The sequence below is a fragment of the Aulonocara stuartgranti genome (genome assembly GCF_965226115.1).
Source record: "Aulonocara stuartgranti genome assembly, chromosome: 7".
Lineage (NCBI taxonomy): Eukaryota > Metazoa > Chordata > Actinopteri > Cichliformes > Cichlidae > Aulonocara > Aulonocara stuartgranti.
Window position 1 is genome coordinate 26,775,212 of NC_138945.1, and position 26,142 is coordinate 26,801,353.

The 26,142-nt window shown below is 39.1% G+C and overlaps 1 protein-coding gene across 1 annotated transcript in view; it reads right to left on the bottom strand.

The window, feature by feature from the left end:
* Positions 1-26,142, bottom strand: part of mmp17a (matrix metallopeptidase 17a) — a 110,284-nt gene that overhangs the window by 12,471 nt on the left and 71,671 nt on the right. The window contains exons 4-7 of the mRNA XM_082542414.1: positions 12,997-13,283; positions 2,088-2,264; positions 1,457-1,559; positions 188-270 (exon numbers count right to left, since the gene is read on the bottom strand). Coding sequence (XP_082398540.1) covers positions 188-270; positions 1,457-1,559; positions 2,088-2,264; positions 12,997-13,283 — 650 coding nt within the window. The remainder of the gene's footprint in view (positions 1-187; positions 271-1,456; positions 1,560-2,087; positions 2,265-12,996; positions 13,284-26,142) is intronic.

Genomic DNA, 26,142 nt, shown 5'->3' on the forward strand with positions numbered 1-26,142 from the left:
TAAAAGCTGCTCTGTGTCCATCTTTGATAAGTGTAACTTCAGATCTCCATATTTGGCCATTTTTAAGAATAATAACAAATTAGTTTTACTGTATTAAATTATTTAACCATTTGTTGGACTGGGAAGGTTGTATCCTGCAATCATAATTACACACACACTCTGACTTTCTCCTTTCAGATTTGAATACCTTTGAAAAAGAAGGCCTCCCCTCGTATTTGGGCCACGGCATCAAAGTGACTGGTGCATCTGTCTGGAGCATCCCGTGCCAGTCTGAGTGAAAAAATAAGAAGCAGAAAAAAAGAAATGAAGACAAAAGATGGAAAAGGTTGTAGTAAAGAAGTTACTACAATTACAATCATATTCGCTACTATGCCGCATACCCACTAGACATAAAACATAAAGGAACCCAAAACGATCCAACCGAGTTGCAGCTGTTTGCATATAGAAAAATGTCACGATCGTACTCATCTAATGAGAGATGTTCTGAATGTGTGCACAAATGTGCATGTTATGTGCTTTAATTAAATGGGCTAAATATGAGGTGAAATGCTGTCACACTGAAACGGTGCGGTCTTTCAGAACATTTATCCCACAAGCTAATAAGTGATTTAAAGCACTGACGTGGTCAGCCTGCCAATTATCAAGGCAATAGCACTACAGACCTGCCACTGTGAGTGGGAGGGCGAGAGCTCTCCTGTTATCAACAAAGATCTCTATTCAGAGCTCTTTTAATGAAACTCTGCTGCCTATAGTGGTCAGCATTTGTGACCCTTGGCAAGCATGATATAGCTTTTCCACGCATCATGATAACATGGAGTGGGTGAAAAGTGAGTGATGAGGACAGTGAAAGGCCAATATTACTGATGGAAAATGGGCTTCTATTCTTCATTGGTTTTAAAATGCTTTTAAATTGTGTGTATGCATGGAGGTCAGGAAGCAGCGGGTAGCAGGCGGCTTTCAATATAGCATGAAACATAAAATCTAGCTAAAAGGGCTAACAATTAAAACATTTATTCTTTATTATGGACTATAGCATTAGTTTAAATGGTTAAATAATGTGCAATTTATTATGCAATAAGAATAATATGCAATCTAATGACCACATCTGGAACATGATATGTTGTGCTGTTGAAAGCACTAAATTGGCAGGGCTGTGAGAAACAGCTTTTGCAGGTAGCAAGCAGCTGTTTTTACTTAGTTTTGCTTTTCTGGGTGAATCTATTGGGGACGTTTATTACACTTTCCACTCCAACATCTTTAGTGCAGTGAACAGAAAGACCCAAGGGGGCTTGTAAAAAGAATAAACCACAATTTTGTGTTTGTGTGTGTGTTTGAGAAGGCCAGAAAAGCAGAAAGAGAGAAGATGAAAGGTTGAAGTGTATCATTTATGTGTTAGGCTACCAGAATCATTAAATTATTTGCACTGTGCTGAAAGCACACCAGGTGTCCTACTTACAGGAGTGTGGATCTGTTTTCGGGGAGGTCCAGTAGAACAGGAGGTTCAGCTGTCTGGGAGGGGTTTCCTGGTCGATTTGTATGGGAAACTGAGTCTCTGACACCTGAGAGGGATACGTGTGATTTCATTTGAAGAGGAAAAACAAAACGTGGCAAAAAATTACACTGTTTTATTCCTTCATGTAGGAAAAAAAAAGATTACTTATATTGTCACATAAAAATCATCAATTTCCAGAAAGAATTGAACATTTTGCACATTTTTAAAAATTGCTTGCTCAGTTGTTCATCGTTTGTACGTGTTTCTTTTATTACAACCAAATATAGCAGTCTTGTCTTAGTGTCTGTCTATCTTTAATTTAGTTCAATTCATTCTCCTCCATTCTGTCCCGTCCTTTAACATTCTTTCCTGCACTTCATTCTCAGCTCATGATCATTAGTCTCCCCTCAGCTCACTGATACTCTGTATATCAGGGAATGGTGTGATAAGGTCATATGCCATAAAGAGGTCCAATTAACTCCAGCCACGTTTTCATTAATCAATAACAGTACTCTACACAACTTGTCAATCCTTTTCTGTTTCAGTCACACGCACACACACACCCCGGTATGCAGAGGGAATGGAAACCTCATACCGTAGAGCTGCCAGACTCTGACTTTGTCTTCATAGGGTAGATCATATTTCAGCGGGTCTCCCACGGGACCCTGGTAGTATGGTCTCATGATAGACTCTATGGCTGATGTGTGCACCAGGCCGATGGCATGACCGAACTCATGGACTGCAACTGCAAACAGATCCATCCCATGAGATTCTAAGGCAGACACAGAAAGAGGGGAACACTCATTAGCCTTACATGCATATCTGACTTTTTTTGGTCTCATACCTGCTCAAAGTGGACAAGACTGTGTGAGACTATTAAAAACCTGCATTAGTAATGATGCACATTAGAGGTCGGTACAGGAATAAAACATAAAGACGCACTTCTGGAAACTATTCTTAATTTATTTAAGAGAGAACTGACTTCAATCAAAGAAGTAGCTGCACACAAGTATTACTGCTGCTCTTCACCACGGTAGAAAGATTAAGCCACAAGCATGACAAGAAAAGTTACCTAAGAAACACCTTCTCGTTCCTTTCTTTAAACATTTCAAAACTAACCTGCGCTCTTTTTAGGGCAGTAAGAGAAAACAGCGGTGTTATCAATGTGAAACTGTGACATAGCAGAAAACTACTATATTCTTCTCTGCAGTTTAACCATAGCTTGCCTGTATCACCTCCAGCTTTGATTGAGATCACCTAGCTGCTTACAGATTTTTGTAAAACCCGTATAGCCACTGTTTGCGTGTTTATCCCTTTTATGAGTGAACTCTATAGGTTGCAAGTTAAGAAGCGTGACAGACAGCTCCTGTGGCTGTGAGTGCTGTTAGGAATGTGGTGCAGTGAGATAACTATGGTAATACTGCCTGAGCCCCTGGGCTGCCAATCAAATCCTAAGTGTGGAAAGACACCCAAAGAGGCTGCAGGCTATTAAAACACATTTCCCTGGATGTTGAGCTAAGAGGAAACGGCAACGCTTCCAAAAACTCCTTGTTTGGCTCTGCTAAGCAAGACAAAACCTGGTTTTTGAGATTTAGATTCGCAAAAATGTGAGTGCGGGCGAGTCGAGCCAAGCTAGCTTAGAGTTCCTGGGTGACTAGGATCAAATCAGCATTCTGTTAACCTTATGTTGGCCTCGACTTGGGAACGTCTTAGCGCTGTGCTCTGTCAAAAGACAAAGGACAATTGGAGAAGTGCACTTGTGCTTGCTGCACCTGGGATTTCCAGAAGCCAAATGCCAACTCTAATCTACATGAGCACAAGGTGGAGAGAGGGAGTGTGGATAAATGAAAGGATCGAGGGAGAAAACAGGGATTCAGAACAAAGTAGGCACCATGTCATCGCATTTACAACCCATCTGAGGTTGACAGACAAAAAAAATGCTCGTGCCTGCGGACAAAGAGAGATTTACGTGGATGAATAAGACTTATTGAGTTAGACTCCCATGCCTGGAAAAAAAAACAGACAAAAAAAGAAAAGAAAGTAAGCACAATAACATCACTGACAACAATTTGTGTAATTCCAGGTTATTATAAGATAAAATATTTAAAAAAAAAAGTGCTACTACTTTAATGCACAGTAAATACAATGCAATAAGGTACAATACTCTCTTGGATATGACATGATGAGTCCAGAATGCTGCAAACATGGCCTGCAGCATTTGGTTAAAAGTTTAATAAGAATGGTGTAACATAAGGTAGACGGAAAGAAACAAGTACACAACTAGCCAAGGGCTATCCTTTTCATCTGGCGCCAATCCATGCGCTATTATGACCTTGCATTACCTTGTGCCAATCTGGAATCGGTTTATACAGTGCTTAACAAATTTATTAGATCACCACCCAGTGTAAGGTTTACGTCACAGCTGCTCTAATGTAGTACTGCCAACTACCAAAATCTTTCTTTATGTTTCTGTAATGGTGAATCCACCGGTATGCACCAGCTCTTTAATCAAAAAAAATTATTATTGTTGCTATCTATGTTTTTTTTTTCTAATTTACTGTAAGAAAAAAAATAGTTTCAGTGGTTGAATTTTCAGTAATCCAGTACTTTTAGTTTTAAGCAAGTGTTTTAGAGGTTTTCTTTAACAGGGTGGTCACTGTATATATTTTTGAATACAAATGTTTAAATTACACATTTGTGTTTAAACTTGGTTCATGTGGTAAATTAACGAAGGGTGATGATTCAGAAGCTCCCGAGGCCTTTTTTTCTATCAATGATTTTTATAACTGATTTCTCAAACTAAACAAATGATGAACTACATGTTTTTTCAAACTTGTAACACTCAGAAACAAAACGTCTGTCTGTAAAAGCAGTTTATTACAACCTGTAATTGCAACACCATAAAAACAGTCTGTTTAAGGAAACACAAGGCAGTGCCCACGGTTGCAAGAACTTGGGCTTTCTCACAAAAGACTATTGTTTGTTTCCTTATCCACACTCGAAATTACACCATTTAATGTAATAAGTCTATTAATATAAGCTTGGCTATGAAGGCAACTCTGGCGATTTCCTAACCTAACAAAACTCCTTGCAAATCACCAAACACAGCTTAAAAATAATTATAAAGTATTCACTGGCGTGGTGCTGAGGGACGGGCAGTTAAAGATGGTTTAAGGTGAAGGACTTCCTAACATCAAGGCATTCCTATTGTAAATGTTGGAATCTATGCAGAAGTACTTGTGTATTGGATCGGAGTTTTTATACTTCATCCAAAGTCTTCTGGTAACATTCAACCCACATATTTTGCTTCTGCATCTTTCCCCGACGGACTTTCTATCTAGAACACTGGAAAGTATACTAAAGGCCTAATTTTCTGCAGTACTCCAGTGCAACCTCTCGTTGCTAAAACCCAAATAGAAAGCTGATCAAACTTGACATCAATAAATAAACTTTACTTTTTAGAACTCTGTGAAAAAGTGTCCAGAGAAGCAAACTCACATTTTTAAGTATTAATCAAAGTTTCATGAACCCCGCTGAGCTTCCAAAGAAGGAAAACTAGACAGAAGTAAGATTCTTGTACTGTAATTTAAAAAGCATGCCCAACTTTTCATTTGGAAATCAAAATCTGTTCCGAGTGAGACGTGTGACAAAAATAAACATGTAATGGTGACACGGTTTCGAAATGACCTCAATTATATCTTTGGATTACTCCAATTTCGTGCTACTAGCCTCCAAAGATAATCAGTGTAATAATAATATTGCTCTCAATGTATCGGGTCAGGCTCTATTAATAAATGTAACTCTGCCTATCCCATAATCAGCATTTGGAGACAATACTTCTTCTGAGCTGCAAAGTGTATGCAAAGAGCTATTATATGATGTCAAAATTAACTGTGAGAAATGGAGATCTGCATCAGCTCCTTTGTGAATATTTAGTGAGCTAAATTAGGCAAGCTGGCAGCTGCGCAAAAATGATCCTTTATATTAAGCAGGCCGAAGAGCTGCTATACAAAACTGTTTAATCAATACATTTTCAGATTGTAACAAAACCCAGAAGCAGAAACATCTGGCTCGCAGACATGAGTGACTAAACACAGAGTAGAAGAACTGGAACAACATGCTGGTACCTTAAATATTCTTTTAAGGTAGTAAAATAATGACAGATTTTGAAATGAATTCCATCCATCCATCTATTTTCTTCTGCTTATCCAATTCAGGGTTGCATGTGGGCTGGAGCCTATTCCAGCTGTCTTAGTGCGAGATGATTGGTGGCAAAAAGGGATCACCCGCTACTCTTTGGACCAGGTTATACAGGTTATAGAGGTAATGCAAGTTAAGAGGGTTGCAGTGAAATTTCATATACGATACACTGAGAATTTTGAATTATATGTGGAAATATAAAAAGTAGGTAAACGTTCACAAAAAGTGATATGAGATTTAAAACTCAAATGGAGGTCAAGATTCTCAGAGGTGGTCTATTAAGAGGAAAATGTAGTGACTGGCCTTCTTAGTAAATGAGCTGTGGCCGATTACCACAATGTCAGGTTTGCCAGGATTGAGATGGTGGAAAGTTAAACAAATCCACTTTGTAAAAAAACCCAAATGCAAAAAAAAGAAGCCAAACAGTCATGAGAGAGAAGTAAAGCTTCTCACATAGCAGTGGAAAGAAAGTTAAGCAGATGGCCTGATATCACTTCAAATTAAAACTGAAAAGGTCCAATGATTGACCTTTAAAGGTATCCCACCTGGGAGAGAGATGAAGCAGAAGAAGGTATCGAATCATTATCATGAATACTAAAATGTCTGTCAGTGAAATATGATAAAACTGAGTGAAGTAGCAGAAATGCCAGGTCCAGTTAAACTTTCTCTAGGTTTAGAATCGCACGATCAGTGGTGTCAAAATCAGAAGTTAGAAATGTGCTAAAAGGGGGAGGGAAAGACTTAAATAATCATGTATGCACCCAGAGGAAACTGATTGATTAATTGATAAGCCAGCGAATGCAGAGGAAATAACAGGAAGGAGACCTATTTAACAAAGAAGTATTTAACAAATCTTGTTGAAATTGTGTCTTTGGGGAAAGATGATGGGTGCACTTAAGTAATTATATCTTTGAGATCTCGTGGGAATTGGATTAAACTCAGACAACAGGACAAGGCAGGTAACTCATTCAGAGGGATGAGCTCCAAGGTGGGAATCTGCAATAAGATCTTGCCAACAGCAAAACTGAGAAAGTTGTCCCAGGCATCGTAAAGCATGACTAGCACAAGGATTCAGGACCAGCTTAATAATACACTACAGTATATTCTGATGAAGAGAAAGGCTAAAGCCACGGTTAAGCGAAAAATACAAATTTTCTCCTGAGAAAAGGACGTTTTGTCAACTGTTCCTCGTGGTCCAGTATAAAAACAAATTCAATGCTCAAAATGTAAAACTCCAAGTGCCTAAGATGAGAGAATATTTTTTAATGTTAACGGCTCACATTCCTACTGTTCCTTATCCCCCGACTCTGTAGTCCTCTGTAGCTTATCTATGTTTTTATTTTACATTTTACCTACGATCTGTTTGACTGTAATGGATCAGACTGTGTTAGTCAGTCTAACTTTGCCCTTCCAGAAAACATGGATTTAATTATTTTCTAGGCACTTAAACAACTTAGCAAAGAACTTATTTTAAATTGTATTTTTTAGACACATTGTTATTAGCAGACTGCTGCCAAAACAAAATATGTTCCCATTTCTTTAGCAGATTCCATGAAAAATGGTAAAGATTACATTAAAGGCAATTTTGCAGACATAAAATAGTATTTTTGCATCAATGGGATTCCCGAAGCACTATTATCCAAAAACTTAGCATATCCTGGCATGGTGTGCTTTGGGTTCTTTAAGATTTTGAGGAAATTGGACTAGTGGGAGACAAAAGAAAAACTGCAGGCCTAAAAACCAAAAACCTACAGCAGATGAACACTACCTCAAAGTCCTGTCCTTAAGAAATCTTCCAAAGATCTGAGCATAAGAGAGACATCGGGCCCTTCAGTTTATCTTCAGAAAAGAAATGGTCTCAAAGGTAGGGGTGCTGCCAAGAAGCCATTATTAAGGAACCAGGGAGGGAGGGCTAAGGTGTGCCACATTACACAAAGAACAGGACTAAAAATGAGTGGCAACAGGTTTGGCAACAGATAAAAATTTTGACAAAAAGACTTTAGCACAGTCTTGTACGATGTCAACATTAACTTAATAATGACTAATTAATGAAGGGACAAAGAAGGGAGATCCACACAGAAACTACTTTACCAGGGTGCAAACTGACAGAAATGCACCAGCCTTCTGCGAAGAGGGAGACCGGCATCTTGGAAAGAGACCACCTTATACAGGCATCAAAACAGGTGAAGTCTCTTCTTTAATGGATAGCAGGAGGAGGTGTTAATGAGGACCTGAACAAGAAGAAACATCAAGGCTGTATAATCCATAACCAACACCCACCCCCCCTACAAACAGGGTCTTTGGAACATGATACTCGTGAAAGTACGTCAGCCATCACATTATCTCAATCTAATGTTACATTGGCTTACAGCTAATATAAAAGGCCGAAGGAACGACAACCAAGCTACCAGTTGCTGTTTCATATGCTGTTAATGGGTGATGATCTGTATGAACAGTTACTGGCAGTGATGATCTAACACACACTTCGATGCCCAAATAAGTGCCACTGTTTCCTTCTCGACCACTGAATAGTTAAGCTGCTGCTGGCTGAATCAGCGTGAAAAGAAGCAGACGCCAAGGCCGAGGCGTCACTCTCCTTAAATCAGCTTTATTTTACAATTGTTTTAGCTTCTTGACAGTAACTACCCAGCACCGCACAGTAAACAGGCTCAAAGTTAACAACCACCTGTTGAACATAGTGGAGCATTTAGCAGTTAATGAGACAGACATTTCCCCGAGGATGCAGGAAGAGAGAATATTGGGTTTATTGTTGTCAGCAGAGTATATGATAATGTTGCTGTTTTTTTGTCTGACAGAAGAGCAAACAGGCCAGCTGTTACCTAAAATGTTCATAGTGATATTTCATCAATATGTTTAACAGTTAATTTAGGTTTAAGAGAAAGTAAAAAAAAAACCCCAAAGCATAACTCAGACTGAGAAGTCAAAGCGTCGGCGTATTCAGCACGTCACTTATTACCTATAAAATGGATTTTTATTGCTGTAAAATGAGCTGTGTCATGGTCCTGGGTCGTTGACCCAGCGTTTTGTGTTTTGTGACTATTTCCCTCTGTTCTAGTTATTCTGTGTCCTTCCCCCTTGTGTCCGGTTCGGGTTCTAGATTTCCTGTTTTACTTTGTAGGTCTGTGTCTCGTTATGCCCATTAAGTTCCAGCTGTGTCCCCTCCTGTGTGCCATTTCCTCATTACCTGGTGTGTGTATTTATAGTTGGTGTCTGCCTGTGCTCCTCGTCGGCTCGTCTGCACTCATCCGTGTATTTCTGCGTATCTCTGCATTCATCTGCGTTCCATGGTGTCCTGTCTCTGCGTCCCTCTGCCCCGCACCCCCTTTGTACGGTCTCAGGTTTGCTATTTAGTTTCTCCCAGTTTAGGTTTCCGTTTGTAAAGTACTCATACCTCGTTGCCTGTTTTTGTCACCGCCACCTTTGTAAATAAAACATCACTCGTATCATCAGTTTGCTGCATCTTGGGTCCTCCTTTTCCTCCACACCACACGGCTCCCTCCGCCAGCCGTGACAAGCTGAGTGTCAGACTTTAGATTACTAAAGTTTTGCAGTTAATTTAAAATGCAACAAAGAACAAGCACATTTGAAATTCAATAATTTCTAATCATCTTGGTCTAGAAGTGCTAAAGTGCTTCAAGGAATTTAAGTAGACAGTAAAAAAAATAAAATAAAAGCAGCATTTACACAAACCTGAATTCTGAGCTAACTTCATTAAAACATTGTAAGCTGCAGCGAACGGGATTTTCTTTGGCACTGGTTGGCCATAAGACACTTTCCCCCCTTTATGGAGTACAGGCGAAGAAGAAGAGGCAGATGCCTGATTACCAAATGAAAGAGTCTGATGTGATTTTTTTTTTTTTTTGATGTACATTTCACCCTTCATCACAGGCAGTGAAACACTAGCCTTGAAGGCTGGAACATCTAACAAGGTAAGATGATTCACTGCCAGCATCTTTTCTCTCCTGCTCACAGTAAGAATCTGTGTTTTTAACACTAGTGCGGTCTTCCATCAGGCCGTCACCACCGCTGAGCAATTCGTAGCTGGAAGCACGAGTCTTTGCACAGAGAATTTTATTTGCTTAAATTACCTCTTCTAAGTCAGCGTTTGTCTGTGTAAGACAATTGTGTGGCTTGAAGAGATCAATAGAGGTCATGAAGACAAGAGCGCTCCTCTGATCCCTCTTTTCTTTAGCAACCTGCTCTCATTAATCACGACCACATTGACCCAGACGATGCTCTGAACTCCTGGAGCATCACGTCATCATGCCGTGACACTGATGCAGGCTGTTGGGAGATGTAATTGAAGCAAATTGAGTTGCGGTAACATATGTTTCCTAGTTTTAGGGCAAAAGCAAACAAAGAAATTGAACTATCACCCTGCCTGCAGACTTGGACTACGTGTCTTTATCGATTGGGTTTTTGTCTAAATTAAGTATTCAATATACTTTTATTTGACAAGGAAATTGCATTATATAACAATCACAATGGATTGTTTCAAGGAGCTATCGCACTAATACCACATCTTCAGGTGTTTCTTTTTTCAAAAGAAAGGTTTAGTATTTTGGGAAATACGATTCTGTGAGCATTATCATTTCATCTAAGGCAAGAAGGCAAATAATACTCGCAAAATGTCAGACATTAGAGTTTAAAAATAAACCACATTCAAAATGCATATACGTGTTATTGACTGTGCATGCATAAATTAGATTTAGATTCTTTTTTTTTAGCCATTTTTAGTTCAAATTTAGCTATGCTTCTTATTTTGCAAGCACATCCTGCAGTTGACTAATAAATATAAATAGTTTACAAAAAGTAAAAGTAGAAGGTATTGCCTTTCCTTATGAAATAGAGTGGAATAGAAACCTCTCAGTAGAAGTTAAAGACTATAAAAATGCACTTCCACGCAAAAGAGCATGCCCACAACCCTAGAAATCTCATCTCTGCTTCATTGCGTCGCAATTACTCTTTCATCGATTGTCATTGGTGCAGCTGTTAGCTGACATCACAAATTATAGTGGTGCTTTGTGGTCTGGTGGAGACATTTATTTCAGCTTCTGATCGGCACAAATCAAAAGGAAACATTTTGCTGTCGGCTAAAATACTTTAATCACCCTAAATATGGTGCTATTTCCCTCTGGTCTTTTAAATTTAAAGACTCAATTCTTGTAAAAAAAAAAAAAAAGAAGCCCCATGGCATAGTAAAATTAGATCAATAAATGTCAACAGTGAACAATAAACAGCTTGTGCTAATTGCTGAAAAAAGAACTGATTTCCTCGGTTTGGGTAGGACGTTGGAGTGGATTCTTTGTTTGTGGCGGTTGGAAGAGATGAAAGAAGGTCTTTTATGCTTCCTAACAAGCTTGTGAAAACAGTCAATGCTGCTGTAGTCACCACACTGAAGCCACAGCATGTTATATTCTTAGTTCGAACAGATAAAATATTGATAATACAATCTGGAACATGAATAAAAGGTAGGAGGCGCAGCTTGGTTCCAAAGTACAAGTACAAAGTACAGCAATCTTGTTTTGAATACAAAAACCTTGGTGAGTATGGAAGTTCAAAACTGTTCTCAAGCACTTTTCATTTTGTTAAAGTTTTGTTGACGCAGACCGTTTCAGGCTCTTTATTTCATAGTACTCTGGAAGTGTCTCACAGAAACAGATCATCCTTCAGTTTTTTATGTTCTTTTCATTCAGGCACACTCTTTAAGTAATACAACTCACCGGCCATGTTGTTGGCTTCAAGTGCTCATCAGCGTTTTATTGCAAATATCTAATCAGCCAGTCACATGGTCGAAACTCAGTGCATTTAGTCGTGTAGACATGGTCAAAAGGTTTAAATTAAGTTTCAGAATAGGGTTGAAAGGTGATATAAGAGAGTTTGAACGTAGCACGGTTGTGCTTGTAGGGTTTACAGAGAATGGTTTGAAAAAGGAGAAAATATCCAGTGAGCACCGTTCCTGTGGGTGAAAATGCCTTGTTGATGCCAGTTGTCAGAGTAGAGTGGTCAGTCTGCTTCGTGCTGTTGGGAAAGCAACAGAAACTAAAATAACTACTCCTTATGACCAAGGTATGCAGAAGAGCATCATGTTAAACACTGAAGCAGGTTGGGTACAGCAGCAGAAGGCCGCACTGGGTGCAACAGCTTGCACGGGCTCACCAAAATGGGACAACAGAAAATCTGCTGTTATCTCTGGGTGGTAGGTTCAGAATTTGGCTTAAACAACATAAAGGCTGATCATGCCTATCCCATATCTCTGAAACTGGTCATGCAACATGTAGCACCTGTATAAAAAAGGCCAAAGCAGACTGTGCTTCCTCAGGAGGCTGAGGTCTTTCAACATCTGCGGGAAGCTCCTGAGGATGTTTTACCAGTCGGTGGTTGCTGGTGTACTGTTCTATGCTGGGGGAGCAGCACGGCAAAGAAGGACTCATCCAGGCTGGAAAAACTAATCAGGAAGGCTGGCTCTATGGTCGGCATGAAGCTGGACACTCTGGTGACAGCGGCAGAGAAAAGGACACTAAAGAAACTGCTGGACATTATGGACAATGCTGGGCATCCTCTGCACACGGTCGTGAATAATCAGAGGAGCCTATTCAGTAATAGGTTGCTTCTCCCAAAGTCAAGAACCAACAGACTTAAAAACTCCTTTGTCCCACACGCCATCAAGCTGTTTAACTCCTTGTTGGAGGAGAGAGGGAGGGGAAACAGGGGGACAAAGGAGGGCGGGAACAACTGAGCTTTAGTGCTTTTTTTCACTGTGCAGTATTCGTAATATTCTTTCTTATATTCGACTGTGCAATAATCACTGTGCAATAGACTCACTCAAATGTGCAATCCACTGGTATTCCTATTTATCCCTATTATATATTCTGTATTTATATTATGTGGTATATTTATGCTTATATCCTTTCTCTCATTCCCCTTTATTGTATCTGTAACATGCAACTTCTGCTGTGCTACTGGAAACAGAATTTCCCGGAGGAACCCACCCGAGGGATTAATAACGTTTCATCTAATCTAACCTAATCTAATTAAGACTGCAGTGTGCCCATCTTCTGATGGCTACTTCCAGTAGGATAAGCCACCGTGTTACAAAGCTCAAATCATCTCAAACTGATTTCTTGAGCATGATACTGAGTTCACTGTAATTAAATGGACCCCATAGTCACCAGATCTCAATCCAAAAGAACACCTTCGGATGTGATGGAAAGAGCCAACAAACGCAGCCAACAAATCTGCAGCATCTGTGAAAGATGTAGCTAATAAAGTGTGTTCCTTACCTGGTGACCTGAAGGTCCAGGCCTCGTCATCATCAAAGTGTGTATCCCCAGCAGTAAACCTCTCTCCAGGGAAAAAGGCATGTGCCACTGTGCCACCCGGCCCATCAAAGGGGTATCCATCGTTGTGGTCAGCCTTAGTGAAGTCGATTTGAATATCTGCATCACTGCCAGCTACTTCATGAAAGTTAAGGGGCGCAATATCGCTCCAGACCTTCAGGGCGTAGTACATGAGGGCTCGAACAGTGTCCCTGCCCAGTAAAGCCGAATCCTTAGGAAAGGTCCTGACTCTGTGAGAGAAAACAGAGATCACATATATGCTGAGAAAGAATGTGAAATAGATGGATCGATCTATCCACAGTATAGATCGAGTTCTTCATTTCAAATGCCACCAAACCTTTCAAGACTTTTTTTTAGATTTCTTTTCTTTCCTCTTTTTCTTTTCTTTTCTTTTCTTTTTTTTTTTTACACATCATGAAGACGTTTTACAGAAATATCATTTATATCTGTCAAATACTGAAAAGTAATATAGTTTTTATGAACTCTGTTAATCAGACTAATCAGAATCTCCTTTTTGATCTTTCATGATTTACAGCAACATTTCATTACTTTTTCACTGTGGAGTCGCTGCTCTTTATAGTACTGTATAAGAAGTGCTGCATTAGAAATACTCAGTTTCTCTGCCAAGATAGGCGACTCTTTTCATCTGACTTCTGGTACAGCTTTAGTGTTATTGATTAGAACATTTTTCTGGGAAAGTGAACTCTCTTCTTTGAAAGAAGAACATTTTATTCTTGTTTTTATGAAAGTATAGTACACTAAATCTAACTCGTGTGAGTGCCAAATGAAGCACTCTGCACTCCTTTTTTCCATCTTAAATTTAAGTTAATCCATATTTCATTTATTTATATACTTCAAAGGATATCGCACATTAATTTACATCAATAAAGTGAATGTATCAAATTCTGATGAAAGGATTTGGTCCTTGGCCTTTCCTGCTTCACAGAATAACAGCAGTGAAATCTCACTACATTTATTCCAGTATAGTGTTTTTTTAGCTATATTTTGGCTGCTTTCTCAGCTGATACCAACAAACATAAAGAAGCATCATGTATTAACGTAACAGTTTTTTTTCTTTTTTTATTACAAGGAGATGAAAAGATATGAGATGCTTCAACATTTTGAAAGAATAAACAGCCTCATGTGTGGGGTCTATATACAGGTAAGGTATAAAGTTTCATGTTACGGTTGTGCTTAACAATTCTACGAATGGAAAAAAAGATAAATGAACAACAAAGTTATTTTTTTTTTGCTGCAGTGATTTTCAGACTTGTTTTTTTTAATGCCAGCCTTCCTCTTTTTCATTGTACTTTTGTTTTTCTGAGTTTTTTGCTAATATTCCCAGCAAAACAAAGTCATTCATGAGGCTCCATTAATATTTCTGGCAGTGCTTTTCCATTGGGTTAAACATTATTAACTCAAACATTAATGAGAATTTAGGGGCGAGTGCTTTTGCACTGGTTTAAATGAGCATATTTCTAACATAAAGTAGGCAAAATTATCCCCATCTATATTTCTCTATAGCAAGCAAACTATAAGCTAGTATTCAGTGCTTAACATGAATGCCGGATGGATGTACCGTTTCTACACACTATGGTGTGAAAGGTCTGTAGCTACCTTTACTCTTAGGAAAACAACTATGCCCTGTGACCCAGCAAGTACACTTTCAAAATGAATCAATATAGGAAACATATCCAACAAAGTTTGAAACTGTGACCTCATGAGAGCTTATTTTCACCCATCTTTAAAGCATTTGCTCTCCTCAGGACCTGCTAAGTGTTTTCTGATAACTTGAGTCACAAAACCTTTCAAGCTACATTCAGTCCTTTCATCCCCACATGAGCTGGAGAAGCAGCTGTTCAGACGATTCAGATCATAGCTCACGGTCACTGGACCTTTACAGTCAGGCAACCTCCTGAACACCTGCCAGAGGAGATCACAGCAATCAGAGCAGCGAGGTCTCTCTAATCCTTTAAATCACTTCTCAAGACACATGTGCAGGTTCTGTTTCAGTTTTGTTTTCATTTATCACCGCCTATCTTTTATCCAGTCTTTATTGGGACTGGTATTTTTTGTTTTGTACTATGATGGACAAGACAGTTTTAGTTCAATAAAACTATTTTGTAGCTGGCAACTCTACTGTTGAGTTTACACTCTGCTCTGATAGTGTTGTGTTTGGCCAAGGCTGTTTTCAGCAGCTGTTTTCAGCAAAGAAAGCTCTAAAAACCCACTACATAAACAGTAGCACTGAGATATTACAAACAGAGACTTCTTCTCAATAGCTGGTGGAGGACAAAACAGAGCTAAAAGTTGAGTATGTGGCTAGGAAGTGTAATAAACATGCCTCCTAATTAAGCACAATTTCAACCAAAAAATGGTAGCTGTATAAGTAACAAATGATTTCCTCATGAGGTTCTCAATCTTACAGTCATGACAGCTGCAGTATACACAGTACAAATCCACTACAGTCCTCTATAATTAGTTCTTTAACTTCTGGGAGCAGCGTGAAAAATAGCAGTCGTGCTGGTTAAGAGATGCACATGGAGACTAATCTGAAGGGGACAGCTGCCAAATTTAAGTAAAGTAAGGGAAGGGACAGTTAGGCTAAGGTATGGTAAGTTTTTTTGCATTTTAAAGTAAGCTTTCAGTACCCTGAGGTCTAAGTCATCACTGATGATGACCTCACTCCTAGCCCCCAAAACCTAACCCTATGTTTTCGAGACAAGGAAAAACTGACCTTTATGGGAAACAAAATTGATGCCTCTGCAAACCTCAAAACTATGTCTGAACATTTTGATTTCTAAAACAGTTTTAAATGCATAAATTGCAAATAAACAACACACAGTTTTGGCCCTGCGACAGGCTGGTGAATTGTCCAGGGTGTACTAAACCTCTCGCCCTGTGGTGGCTGGGATCAGCTGGCTGGCTGGATGGGAACGACCTGGCCAATCAGATAGCAGAAATTGCTCTTTGGCCTGTTGCCATAACGCTCTGCTAATTGTGACTGATTGACAGTTTCAATAATAAACCCAGTTTAATTGTATTCAAGTTTTTTATTGTACTATTGTGGATTAGTAGCACCATTTCTAACCCACAATACAGTCTAACATCATCAAGTTCAAAACTGATAGAAAATGAACTAAAAGATAAATAAATGAAAGCATTTGTGCTGTTACGCATGTTAATTTAGATGTATTTAAATTTTAGCTTAAACAAATCAAAGGTTTTGACTTTTTCCCCCATGTTGCATCACATGCTGTGATTGGGTCATCAATGACGAAGATTCGTGGTTTAAGCATGCTTTTTTGTTGGTCCCAAGTATGCATAGCGTAACACGCTGGTTTACGAACCTTCGTCTACCTTGTTGTAGCGATTCACAGCGACCAGCCGCGGAGAAGAAAGAAGTTATAAAATAGCTGAAATGAATACGAGTGATAAAAAACAATGAAAAGTGCCCAATGCAGGCAAGTCTGCGCTTCTCAAGCTGTTTAAAAAAAAATCTCAGTGAACCTTTCAACATCAGTATTTGACCTTGGTCTGCACACAGGCACGTTTGCGTAGGCTGCATACAGTACCCATCCGCACAGCATCTGCGTAGGCAAATACCTACGCAAATGGACACAACTGCAGTACTATAAAATAGGCTTTAAGTCTCAGAGGGTTAATAGCACTGAATCTCTTTAATGATTTTTCTTTATACCCTTGTATAAACTAGACGGGCGCTCTGAAAGTGCATCCTCAGTCAACACCAATGTCTTGTCATTTAAAAAAAAAGTGATCCTGATTCATTTTCTCCCTGTTTCACATTCCCACCACGTTTCACGATATCCGGTTTTGTAGTGTTTTTGTGTGATCCTGATACTACACGCACAAAACATATGAAAACCTATATTCACCTTGGTTTGTAACTTGGCAGGGGAAAAAATATCCAGTGGAGTAATAATGAATATGGAGCATGTTTATCCCTTAAGTCTAAAACAGAAACTATCACCTATAACATCACACCTCTCTGATGAAATCCCTTCGAGGACTTGACAGCTAACATTAATAGTTTCAGCCCATATCAAGAGATATTTACTCCTGATCCTCACTGCAGCGAACACTTGAGCTGCCTGTTCTGCTGTTATCACAATGCCTTTAACACATCCAGTGATGCGAATGGGTTCATTAATTAGCAAATATGTCTATATCAACATGTTGTCGCAAAACACATGGTCGGCATTAACAATGTTTAAAGCAATAAGGAAATAGCAGCTTGAAAATGGGATTTTCCTTATTAATATGCAAATGTATGCAGCAAAGTCACCTCAAAATCTAATCGGATCATCTATTCTGTGGGGAAACTTGCAGTGTACAGTAGTGCAGAATTTTTCTTGCCTTGATTTATTTGGGAAAATGTGGCTGTGCAGTCCATTTGTTCATGCTGCCTGAGCATCTGAGCCTCACTGCTAACCACAGTTAGCCAAGGTCACTGCAAATGGCTCAGCCTCCACAGACAATTCACCTGCTTATTAGACCTAATTCAAACAGACGAGGGTGGGTGATTGTGTATGTCTGCGCGTTTGGGTGGATGTTTGTGAGAATGAAAGATGGGGAAGCGCGACGGTGTGTAAGTGTCCAAATATCCAAATGTGTGCGTAGCATCGAGCTGTAAGTGAGTGAGTGTGTATGGGTCTGTGTATATGTGCTAATTGCAGGTAAGTCCACCAAGGTCAGAGCATTCCTGCCCAGCATCTCAGATGAACTGAGGAGTCTCTGGGTGATGCTTGTGTTTACATACAGTATGGTGCAAAGGGGCATAAAAATGAGGCGGTTGTCATTTCTCTGTAGTGCATCTTGTCTGAGTAAACACCTTCATGATGTTTATTAAACACCTTGGCCTCAATAAATCCATGTCAGTGTAGGGGCTTTATGATACAGTTACAACACACCCAAGCTTAACTTTACTTTTTGGAAAATTTACCTCAAAGAGATTCACAGATTTTCCACCCAGGTAAAGTCATATCGGGTTAATGTATCACTCACTTCATTTAAATCAGAAGTGATTGGGTAGTTTGCTCAGTAGCTGTGTAAACTGACTGAGTATGTTTAGATTAACATTTGAGGGTAACTATTTTCCTTTCACAGTAGTATGCAAAATTCTTGAGCCACCCCTCATTTCTTTATATTTTGCTAGGGAAATGGGAAATATATGCAATGGTTTATTGACACATTTGCAGTATAGGTCTTGTAATTTTTTTTAAAGTAGTCTTCAAGAATACTTCTCCAGGCCTTCTTTGTTCTCTGCCAGGATGATCCTACACTGCTTCAGTTGTTCTGTTGTGGGGAGCTGGGGAGGCCAGTCTTTGACTGATAGAGCTCCATGATGTGTTTTTCTATCCAGGTATGCTTTTCCTGCAATGACAGTGTGTTTGGGATCAATACCAATCAGATGCTTTCCAAATGGTACTGGATGGTGAATCAAAATCAGATGATACTTTTCTGTGTTCATAATTCCATCAATTTTGACAAAATCCCCAACACCACAGGTTGAAATACAACCCTAAACACTGACAGCGCATCAGTCTTTTTATTTTATTTATTTATTCTTTTTACAAATATCTGCAGACCTTGCTCCTGACCTCCTCTGTACATGCTGACAATGATGAAAAAAAAAATCTAACTGGGATTTCTCTGTTGCCACTGATTTTCAGTCCAAGTCCTCTGTAATTTAGCATACCCAAGTGTTTTCTCCATGTTTCCCTTTCTTAAGAATGGCTTCTTGAGAGACACCAATCTGCTGTAGATGGATGAAATGTTACACCAGATGCATCTCTCAGTTCCTGTGTCAGGTCTTTGCTGGATTTTGTCCTGTTTCTTAAGGATATGACTTTCAGCTACTGTTCATCTGCTACGAATTCTTTTGTCCTCCAGTTGTCTCAATATTTTTTACAGACACACTGCACACCGTGCTGAAATATGCAGACTAACATATCTTTGGGAATCACCTTGCTGGTGAAAAAATACTATTTTATGCCTGTTAAACCATCTTTGACACTTTTCATAGATTCAACTAAAAAACAAAAGGATCAACTCGTGTGTTTTTGAAACTGATAGTGACAGTACCGTAGACAAAGAGCCTGGGCATTATAGGGACCTTAGAAATGTGTAATGTATACACTTTTTAAAAGTATTTAATATATCTTCATACAAATTAAACACACATGCATGTCTCCAACACCAGATAAGCTGGGATAAAAACTCTTCATTCGCCCTCCTTTTTTCCCTTTTTTTAATTGCAGGGAGGATATTAAATTATAGAATCACACTTTGAGTCTGGCTGTTATTTGTAGCTGTGGGGTCTACAGACTTTTTTTGGCATCATATCTGCTGCCACATGGCCCCAAACACCACCTGAAAGCTATGCCAACACTCATTACTAATTCTGCCGCAGCTGCTCATTAAACCACACTTCAATTCTCACATCCACCTGTAAAGAGATCAGTCTCCCTTAGGGAGGACTTATTATCATCACTTTCCAATCCCTGCAGTGCTAAGATTAATGGCACCATCTGAGAAAAGAAAAGGTCGTAGCCTGGGTGCAATATATAGTGTTATCTATATTCACATATAACCACGATCCATTCCGCCCGAGTTGTTCAATGTGTAATGTGTTCAAAGCATCAGGTTGGGATTTTAAGGGCAGTAATGGAATCACACGTATCACTGAAGGATTTTTCAGGTCAGCATTGAAAAAATAAGCTTGTGGATGATCAAGATAACGGCCGTGTGATCGTGCCGTAAATGTCTGTTTTCTTGAAATCGTCAGACCGTGACTCACGAGCAGTTACAGAGTGATAAGCGCATGAGCCAGCAGTTTGTAAAAACAAAACAACAACAAAAAGTGCAGATGTAAGAGTTTTTGGCAGCAGCGTATAACAGTAGTCATCAGAGGCTTAGCGGCTGAAGGGCTGTTTAGCAGCAACAGAGCTCCTGAGTATGCATCATCGACTCACAAATAAATACCTGAGAACGGAGTGTACTGTCAGACGTTTACACATCAATCAAACAGAACAGGTTTAGAAAGAACTGCTAACATCAAAGTGCACACTGAGCAGGCAGTGCTGGACAGGCTGTGGATCTTTTGCTGCGGAGCTTAAGTGGCGGGCAGAGGATAGAGTTGAAGGGAAAACAAAGAGAGGGGAGCGAATGATGGAGAAACGAGTGTAAGCAAGCGAAGAAATCATATATGCAAGTAGCCGAGCTTATCTTCAGGCATTCAGTCATTAGATTTATAGATGTGATCATGTTTAAATCATAAAAGCACACAGAATATTACTGCTTAAAAAACAGCTTTTCAAACACCAATCCGGCACTCAAGTATTCTCACTCGAGATTTATTTCCCCATCTAACAAGAACATTTTCAACTTACCAAGTTGTAAGAAAAGGAAAGTCATTATATATATATATATATATATATATAAATATATATATATATATATATATATATATATATATATATATATTAGGGGTGCAACGATATTCGTATCGATATTGAACCGTTCGATACAGTGCTTTCGGTTCGGTACGCATATGTATCGAACAATACAACATTTGTAATTTATTTTATCAACTTTCCTTCTGACGATGCTGTCTGTGTGGAGCGCTCAGTGAATCTGCGTTCGACTACTCCGCCTAGGCTGCACTGTCGAGCGCAGATCCACTGAGTGCTCCACACAGACAGCATAGTCAGAAGGAAGAGCGCAGGGCACCTCCCCCACCCTCATTCAGATCTGGCGTTTGGAATTATTTTGGTTTTCATGTGACGTATGACCCTGAAGGTAAGCGAGTCATGGACTAAAGTAAAACAGTATGTTGGATGTGCCATGCAATGCTCAATTACATGGGTGGGAACTAGTGTGTTAGCGCAGTTAGCTCGTTAACGTGTTAGCCGTCTAGCCCCATGCACGGGGCGATCGGCGGTAGCTCGTTAACGGAGATTTGCCGTGTTGTGGTGTTAAGGTCATTTCAACGAGATTAACCTGAAAGCACTAGTGGGAACACGACGAATATGACTGCACATTTACGCCGACATCATCCTAGTGCAAAGACAAAAACAACAAGCATGCTACTAACTTTAGCCGAGTCATTTAGACAGCTGTTAGCACATGATTCTCCTTATGCTGCTGAGAATATAGCCCAGAAGAAGCGGATAGTATAGCTTTTATTTTGGAAAGAGACATTTCTCTGTAATAAACTCTCTTTTCCAAAGATGAGTGATTCCTCAATCAGATACAGGGCTTGCAATATCGCTAGCCTGACATCCTGGGGCTAGCGATTTTTTCAGTCGGGCTACCCTGCCCGTCGGGCTATTGTAGGAAGGAAAAATATATGTCAATGCTTTTGCATTCTTTCAGAAATGTAGCTGGGTAATTATGTCATTGGCATCGGTGAGCCACTGTCAATATGTGACATATTGAAGTCGCGTTTGAATTTGCGCTTGTTTTTTTGCTTTCACTTTGCAATCGTGCGAACTGTGTATAGAGAGCGACAGCACTGATCTGTGAGTGATGATAATTTGTGCACCAATTCCTCTGACATCGTCTTATTAATCGTTAGCTTACTATGCAAACATGACAAGTGAAATCTCCCGCAGCTTAAACATGTGAGAGGTTGATCGCGCAGAGAATCGCTGAGCTTATGTGAGTGAGTGTGTAAAAGCATTTCAGTTCTGCTGAGCCAAACAAGACAGGTCAGGGTGAAGAAGTGACAGCCAAAGAAAAGCTTACCACAAAACGGAGAAGTTATGACAAATCAGACTATAAGGCAAAAAGAAAGTGCAGCTTTATGGTTTCATGGACAAAATAATTTCTGTGGCTGCAATATGATGAGCTAAATAACCAGGGGTGCACATAAGTGGTCCGCAGGTGCGCATTCGCTGTCAAAATAAAAAACACGCACAAGGGTTAGGGTTAAATTTAAAAACTGTACTTTTGAGTTAAAATATATATTTATAATTTTAATAAATGACAAATTAAAAATGCATGAACATTTTTTTTGTATCGAAAAAATATCGAACCGTGACACCAAAGTATCGAACCGAACCGAACCGTGAATTTTGTGTATCGTTGCACCCCTAATATATATATATATATATATATATATATATATATATATATATATATATATATATATATATATATATATAAAGCTCAGTTTGTAACACTTTATAGTATGGCCCGCACAAAGGGTGTAATTTCCCTGTAATTAAAAGTAATTTCAATGGATTAGATATAAAATTATAATAATTATTATTTTCATCTACAAATATGTAAATTTGGTAGCTATAATAATAGGAAACAAATAAAAAAGACACACTTTAAGTACTTTTAAGTAGCACATAACTTCATGTATTTTACAGGCAATAAAAAATAATTAAATTGTAAGTAAATTTAAGTAGTTTTTTAAGTACTGTGCAGTTTCTTGGTAATATTGGGGAAAAACAAACAATATTTCCGCATCTTAAGTACACTGCATTTTTCCGGGTCTGGGTTGTATTATGGATTGGATTAATCAGACGTTTTTATAGCTATTATCCTATAACTATTATCATCCATATCTATACCTAGCCCAAAAGTATAGCATATTTACCATGTGATTTATGAAAACACTGACTGATTTTCTGCAAAATCATTATGAAATTGTACAAATTGTTTCCTGTGAAATAAACTTAGTTGTTAGCCCCTTACTCTAGCTTACCTACCTGTAAGTATTTGTAAGTAAATTTAATTTCATTGTAATTTCAAAGACAATTTAATTACACCCTGAGTGTAATTCCCCTGTAGTGTTACACTTTTCCCCTGTAAATCAGTAACAAGACTGTTAAGTTCTGCATTAGTGGTAAACGCATTTAGTTGGGCTAATTTAAACCTGCCTAGTAAGACACAAGCAGCTCAAAAGTAGTTTAAGGAGGAAAAACAGCAAATAACTGACAGGTCTTTGCTTGGAGTCAAGCTTGGAGTTTAATATTTTATTTTTGTGCGTTATTATATTCCTTGTATGCTCTGTTCTATATATTGTTCTTCATATTCTAAGCTTATTTTCTATTTTCTTTGGTTGAGTTTCCTTATTGTTTTTTCCCCGAGGTTTTTTTCCCGCCCTTCCTTGTCAAGTTTGCGTTCCTGTGTCCCCTGTTTAGTTACTTCCTGCTTCAGTCTTTTACCAGATAATCTTCTGTGCATTGTGTTTGGATTTTCTTCTCCTTGTCTCATTCATTGACTCTCTTCACCTGTGTCTTCTTTTCGTAATTGCCTCATGCTAATTAACTAATTAACTAACTAATTACCTAATTATCCCTGCTATTAGTATTTGATTTGGGTTACTGCTGCTTGTTGGATCGTCCCAATTTCACTTAAATAAAGGGTTAATTTGGCTTCAGGTCTGCACCCTGGGTCCAAAGCATTCACCAACCATGACAGATATATTATACATACATTAACATTTTTAATTGGCTCCATGTGTATTGCAGTGAGATGAACTTCTCATAATTTAAGATAATGGACATAATGACAAGAAAATGGAAAAGTTACTCATTGCAGAGTAATGTGATCACCCTCCTGGATGCCATGTAAATAAAATGGTTGAGGGAATTTAAGATGTTTTCCCATTTTCAAGCTTTACATCTCATCTAGCAAACGGAAAACTTCATTCTTTGAAAAATGGCTGTGAAATAGCATTTCTTCAAAGTCTTTAGCGAATCTAAGTCATAAATATGTAATGAGGAAGGAAATTAGTTTTGCCATTACAAACTCCATTATGCAATATTGTCCCAGAGTAATACTGGACTGAGAAAAAAGGAAGTTCAATTACAATATATTGCCTTTTTCTATTGAGATTCTGCTTTAACAGTGTTTTAGAGTTTTTAATTGTCTAAGATCCCATCGAGGAACAAGTGACTGGGACAGTGACTCTTTGCTTCATTTATTGGCGATGAACCTAAATGTTCTCGAGTCAACAAAACGGTGACCTTGGTGCTAAACAGAGATGGCAAAAAATACCAGACTGTTTGAATTTGTGATTTTCCAAGTCGGATAATTATACGAAGCATAATATCACGGCAAAAAAGAAAAAGTTGGCACACAAATCAATACAGAAGCAAGCAGTGATCCGTGCATTTTTTACATTAAGCTAAATACCTGGATGAAAAATGTCAGTGGTAACTCCAATGCCTGAGGCAGTTGTTCTATATAGAATATTATATCAATTTACTGTGTAGCTTTATTGATAAACCATGCAATATGGAAGCCTCTTTAGATGTGAATGAATCTGAAATCAACAAATAATCCACAGGCATTTATAATAAAACCTGAATAATTGCCCCATCTGTTTCTCGGCAGAAGCCAGAGGCTGTTTCTTTTCTTTTTTCTTTTCCTCTTCTTTTTAAAAGACACCAAGTCTGTACATCTCAATTTTCAGTACATCTTGGCTGCGTTATGGTGCTACACAAATGTGAGAGCTGCGAGTAGAAAGGTGGCTTCACTGGACTGAAAAAGAAGCTGCCTTATTTCACAGAGCCAACTAGGGCCAGGCTGGAGGCAGCATAAAGCAGGTGATTGACAGCAGAAGGTTTGCAGCAGCAGGATGGAGAGAAGCAGAGTAAAAAGAGAGACTGAGTGATATGAAAAAAAGCAAAAATGTTCCAGTCATAAAACAGCAGGACCTCACAGCTATGTGCATGCCGGTCCCCAGAAGCAGATGTTGACTCCATGGTTTCAATGCGGTGTGCTGCTGGATTGCGGCCAACTGCTTTTTCCAGGTCATCTGAGACCTTATGCGGACCACCCCCACCCCACTTGTCCCCCTAAACCACCCACCCATGTGCAGTTACATCCTCACCCACCCCACCCCTGAAAAAAAGGCTGTATCTCTGACCGAAAGCCCCAAGTGAACTGAGGATTATTTCAACAAGGAGATGCCACAGGGACAAAGTCACCAGGTAATTTGTTATCAAAAAGCTGTAACCTTTCTGCCTCCGGTGACAAGTGATTCATCCACCTGAACTCACCCGTCTTGCAGTCTGAGCAGCTGCTTTTGCTGCCACAAACCTGCTGAAGAAGCTTACTTTCCTCAGCTGATTCTGGCTGGATAAACCTGACCTGTAATCCCTGGGAATAAAGTCTGGATGATTTTCCAACATCAACTTGAGTTAGTAATCTGTTATTAATGTAGCAAAGTGGAAAGCTCCTGGCACAATTTTCTTCCACGGAAATTACACTTTTCACTTTTTGGAAATGTAACACTACGTCACATTTGGCTCTCACACCTTTTAAAATGTGGGCTGGCTACGCAGCACTACTTCACTGGTGGAATCGAAATTAATGACTCACTAAATTTATCATAGTTCGTGTTCTAATCAAACAAACAAACAAAAAATTCTTTCCTAAACACAAATGTCAGCCTTGCTGTGGGCGTAGTCGAAAGGCCGATGGATCGACTGGTCTACATCTAGGGCCACACTACCACACGGTGAAAATAAAGCTTTCTTCATAAAGTTTAGATAAAAGCTAATCTTTGAAAAAAAAATTATTATATTGACGAGCTATCCACCCACCCATGACCCTGAACTGGATACACAGCTAAGAAAAAGGATGGATGACATTGGTTATAATCAAATACTTCACTGTGCAGCTCACAATTACCCAGACATCTTCATCTTGCTAACTCCGTTTTACACACTGCTTTACTTTCTGTTCTGCTATTAAGTATCACGGCTCACCCACAGTCCCTTTTGCGCGCTCAGCCCTCCCACCAGTGGAAAATTCCTGCTTATCGACCTGTTTCTTCAATCCTCAAGTGCCCTGATGTCCTGCTTTCCAACCACCTCTTGCTTCATTTTGCTTTCCTTCTGTCCTACCTTAGATCTATTACCCTGCCTGTTTCATCATCCTTCTGCAGGATGCTGTGGCCCATCTGTCCTGCATGCCACACTCTCCCTAAAGCAAAACTTATAACTACTGTATGCTAAGTGACATAAAAACACTTGGCCAACCAATAGTTGTTTACCCAACAGATCATACACAAAGAAACCTTTGTGTAAACCCTTGATTAAC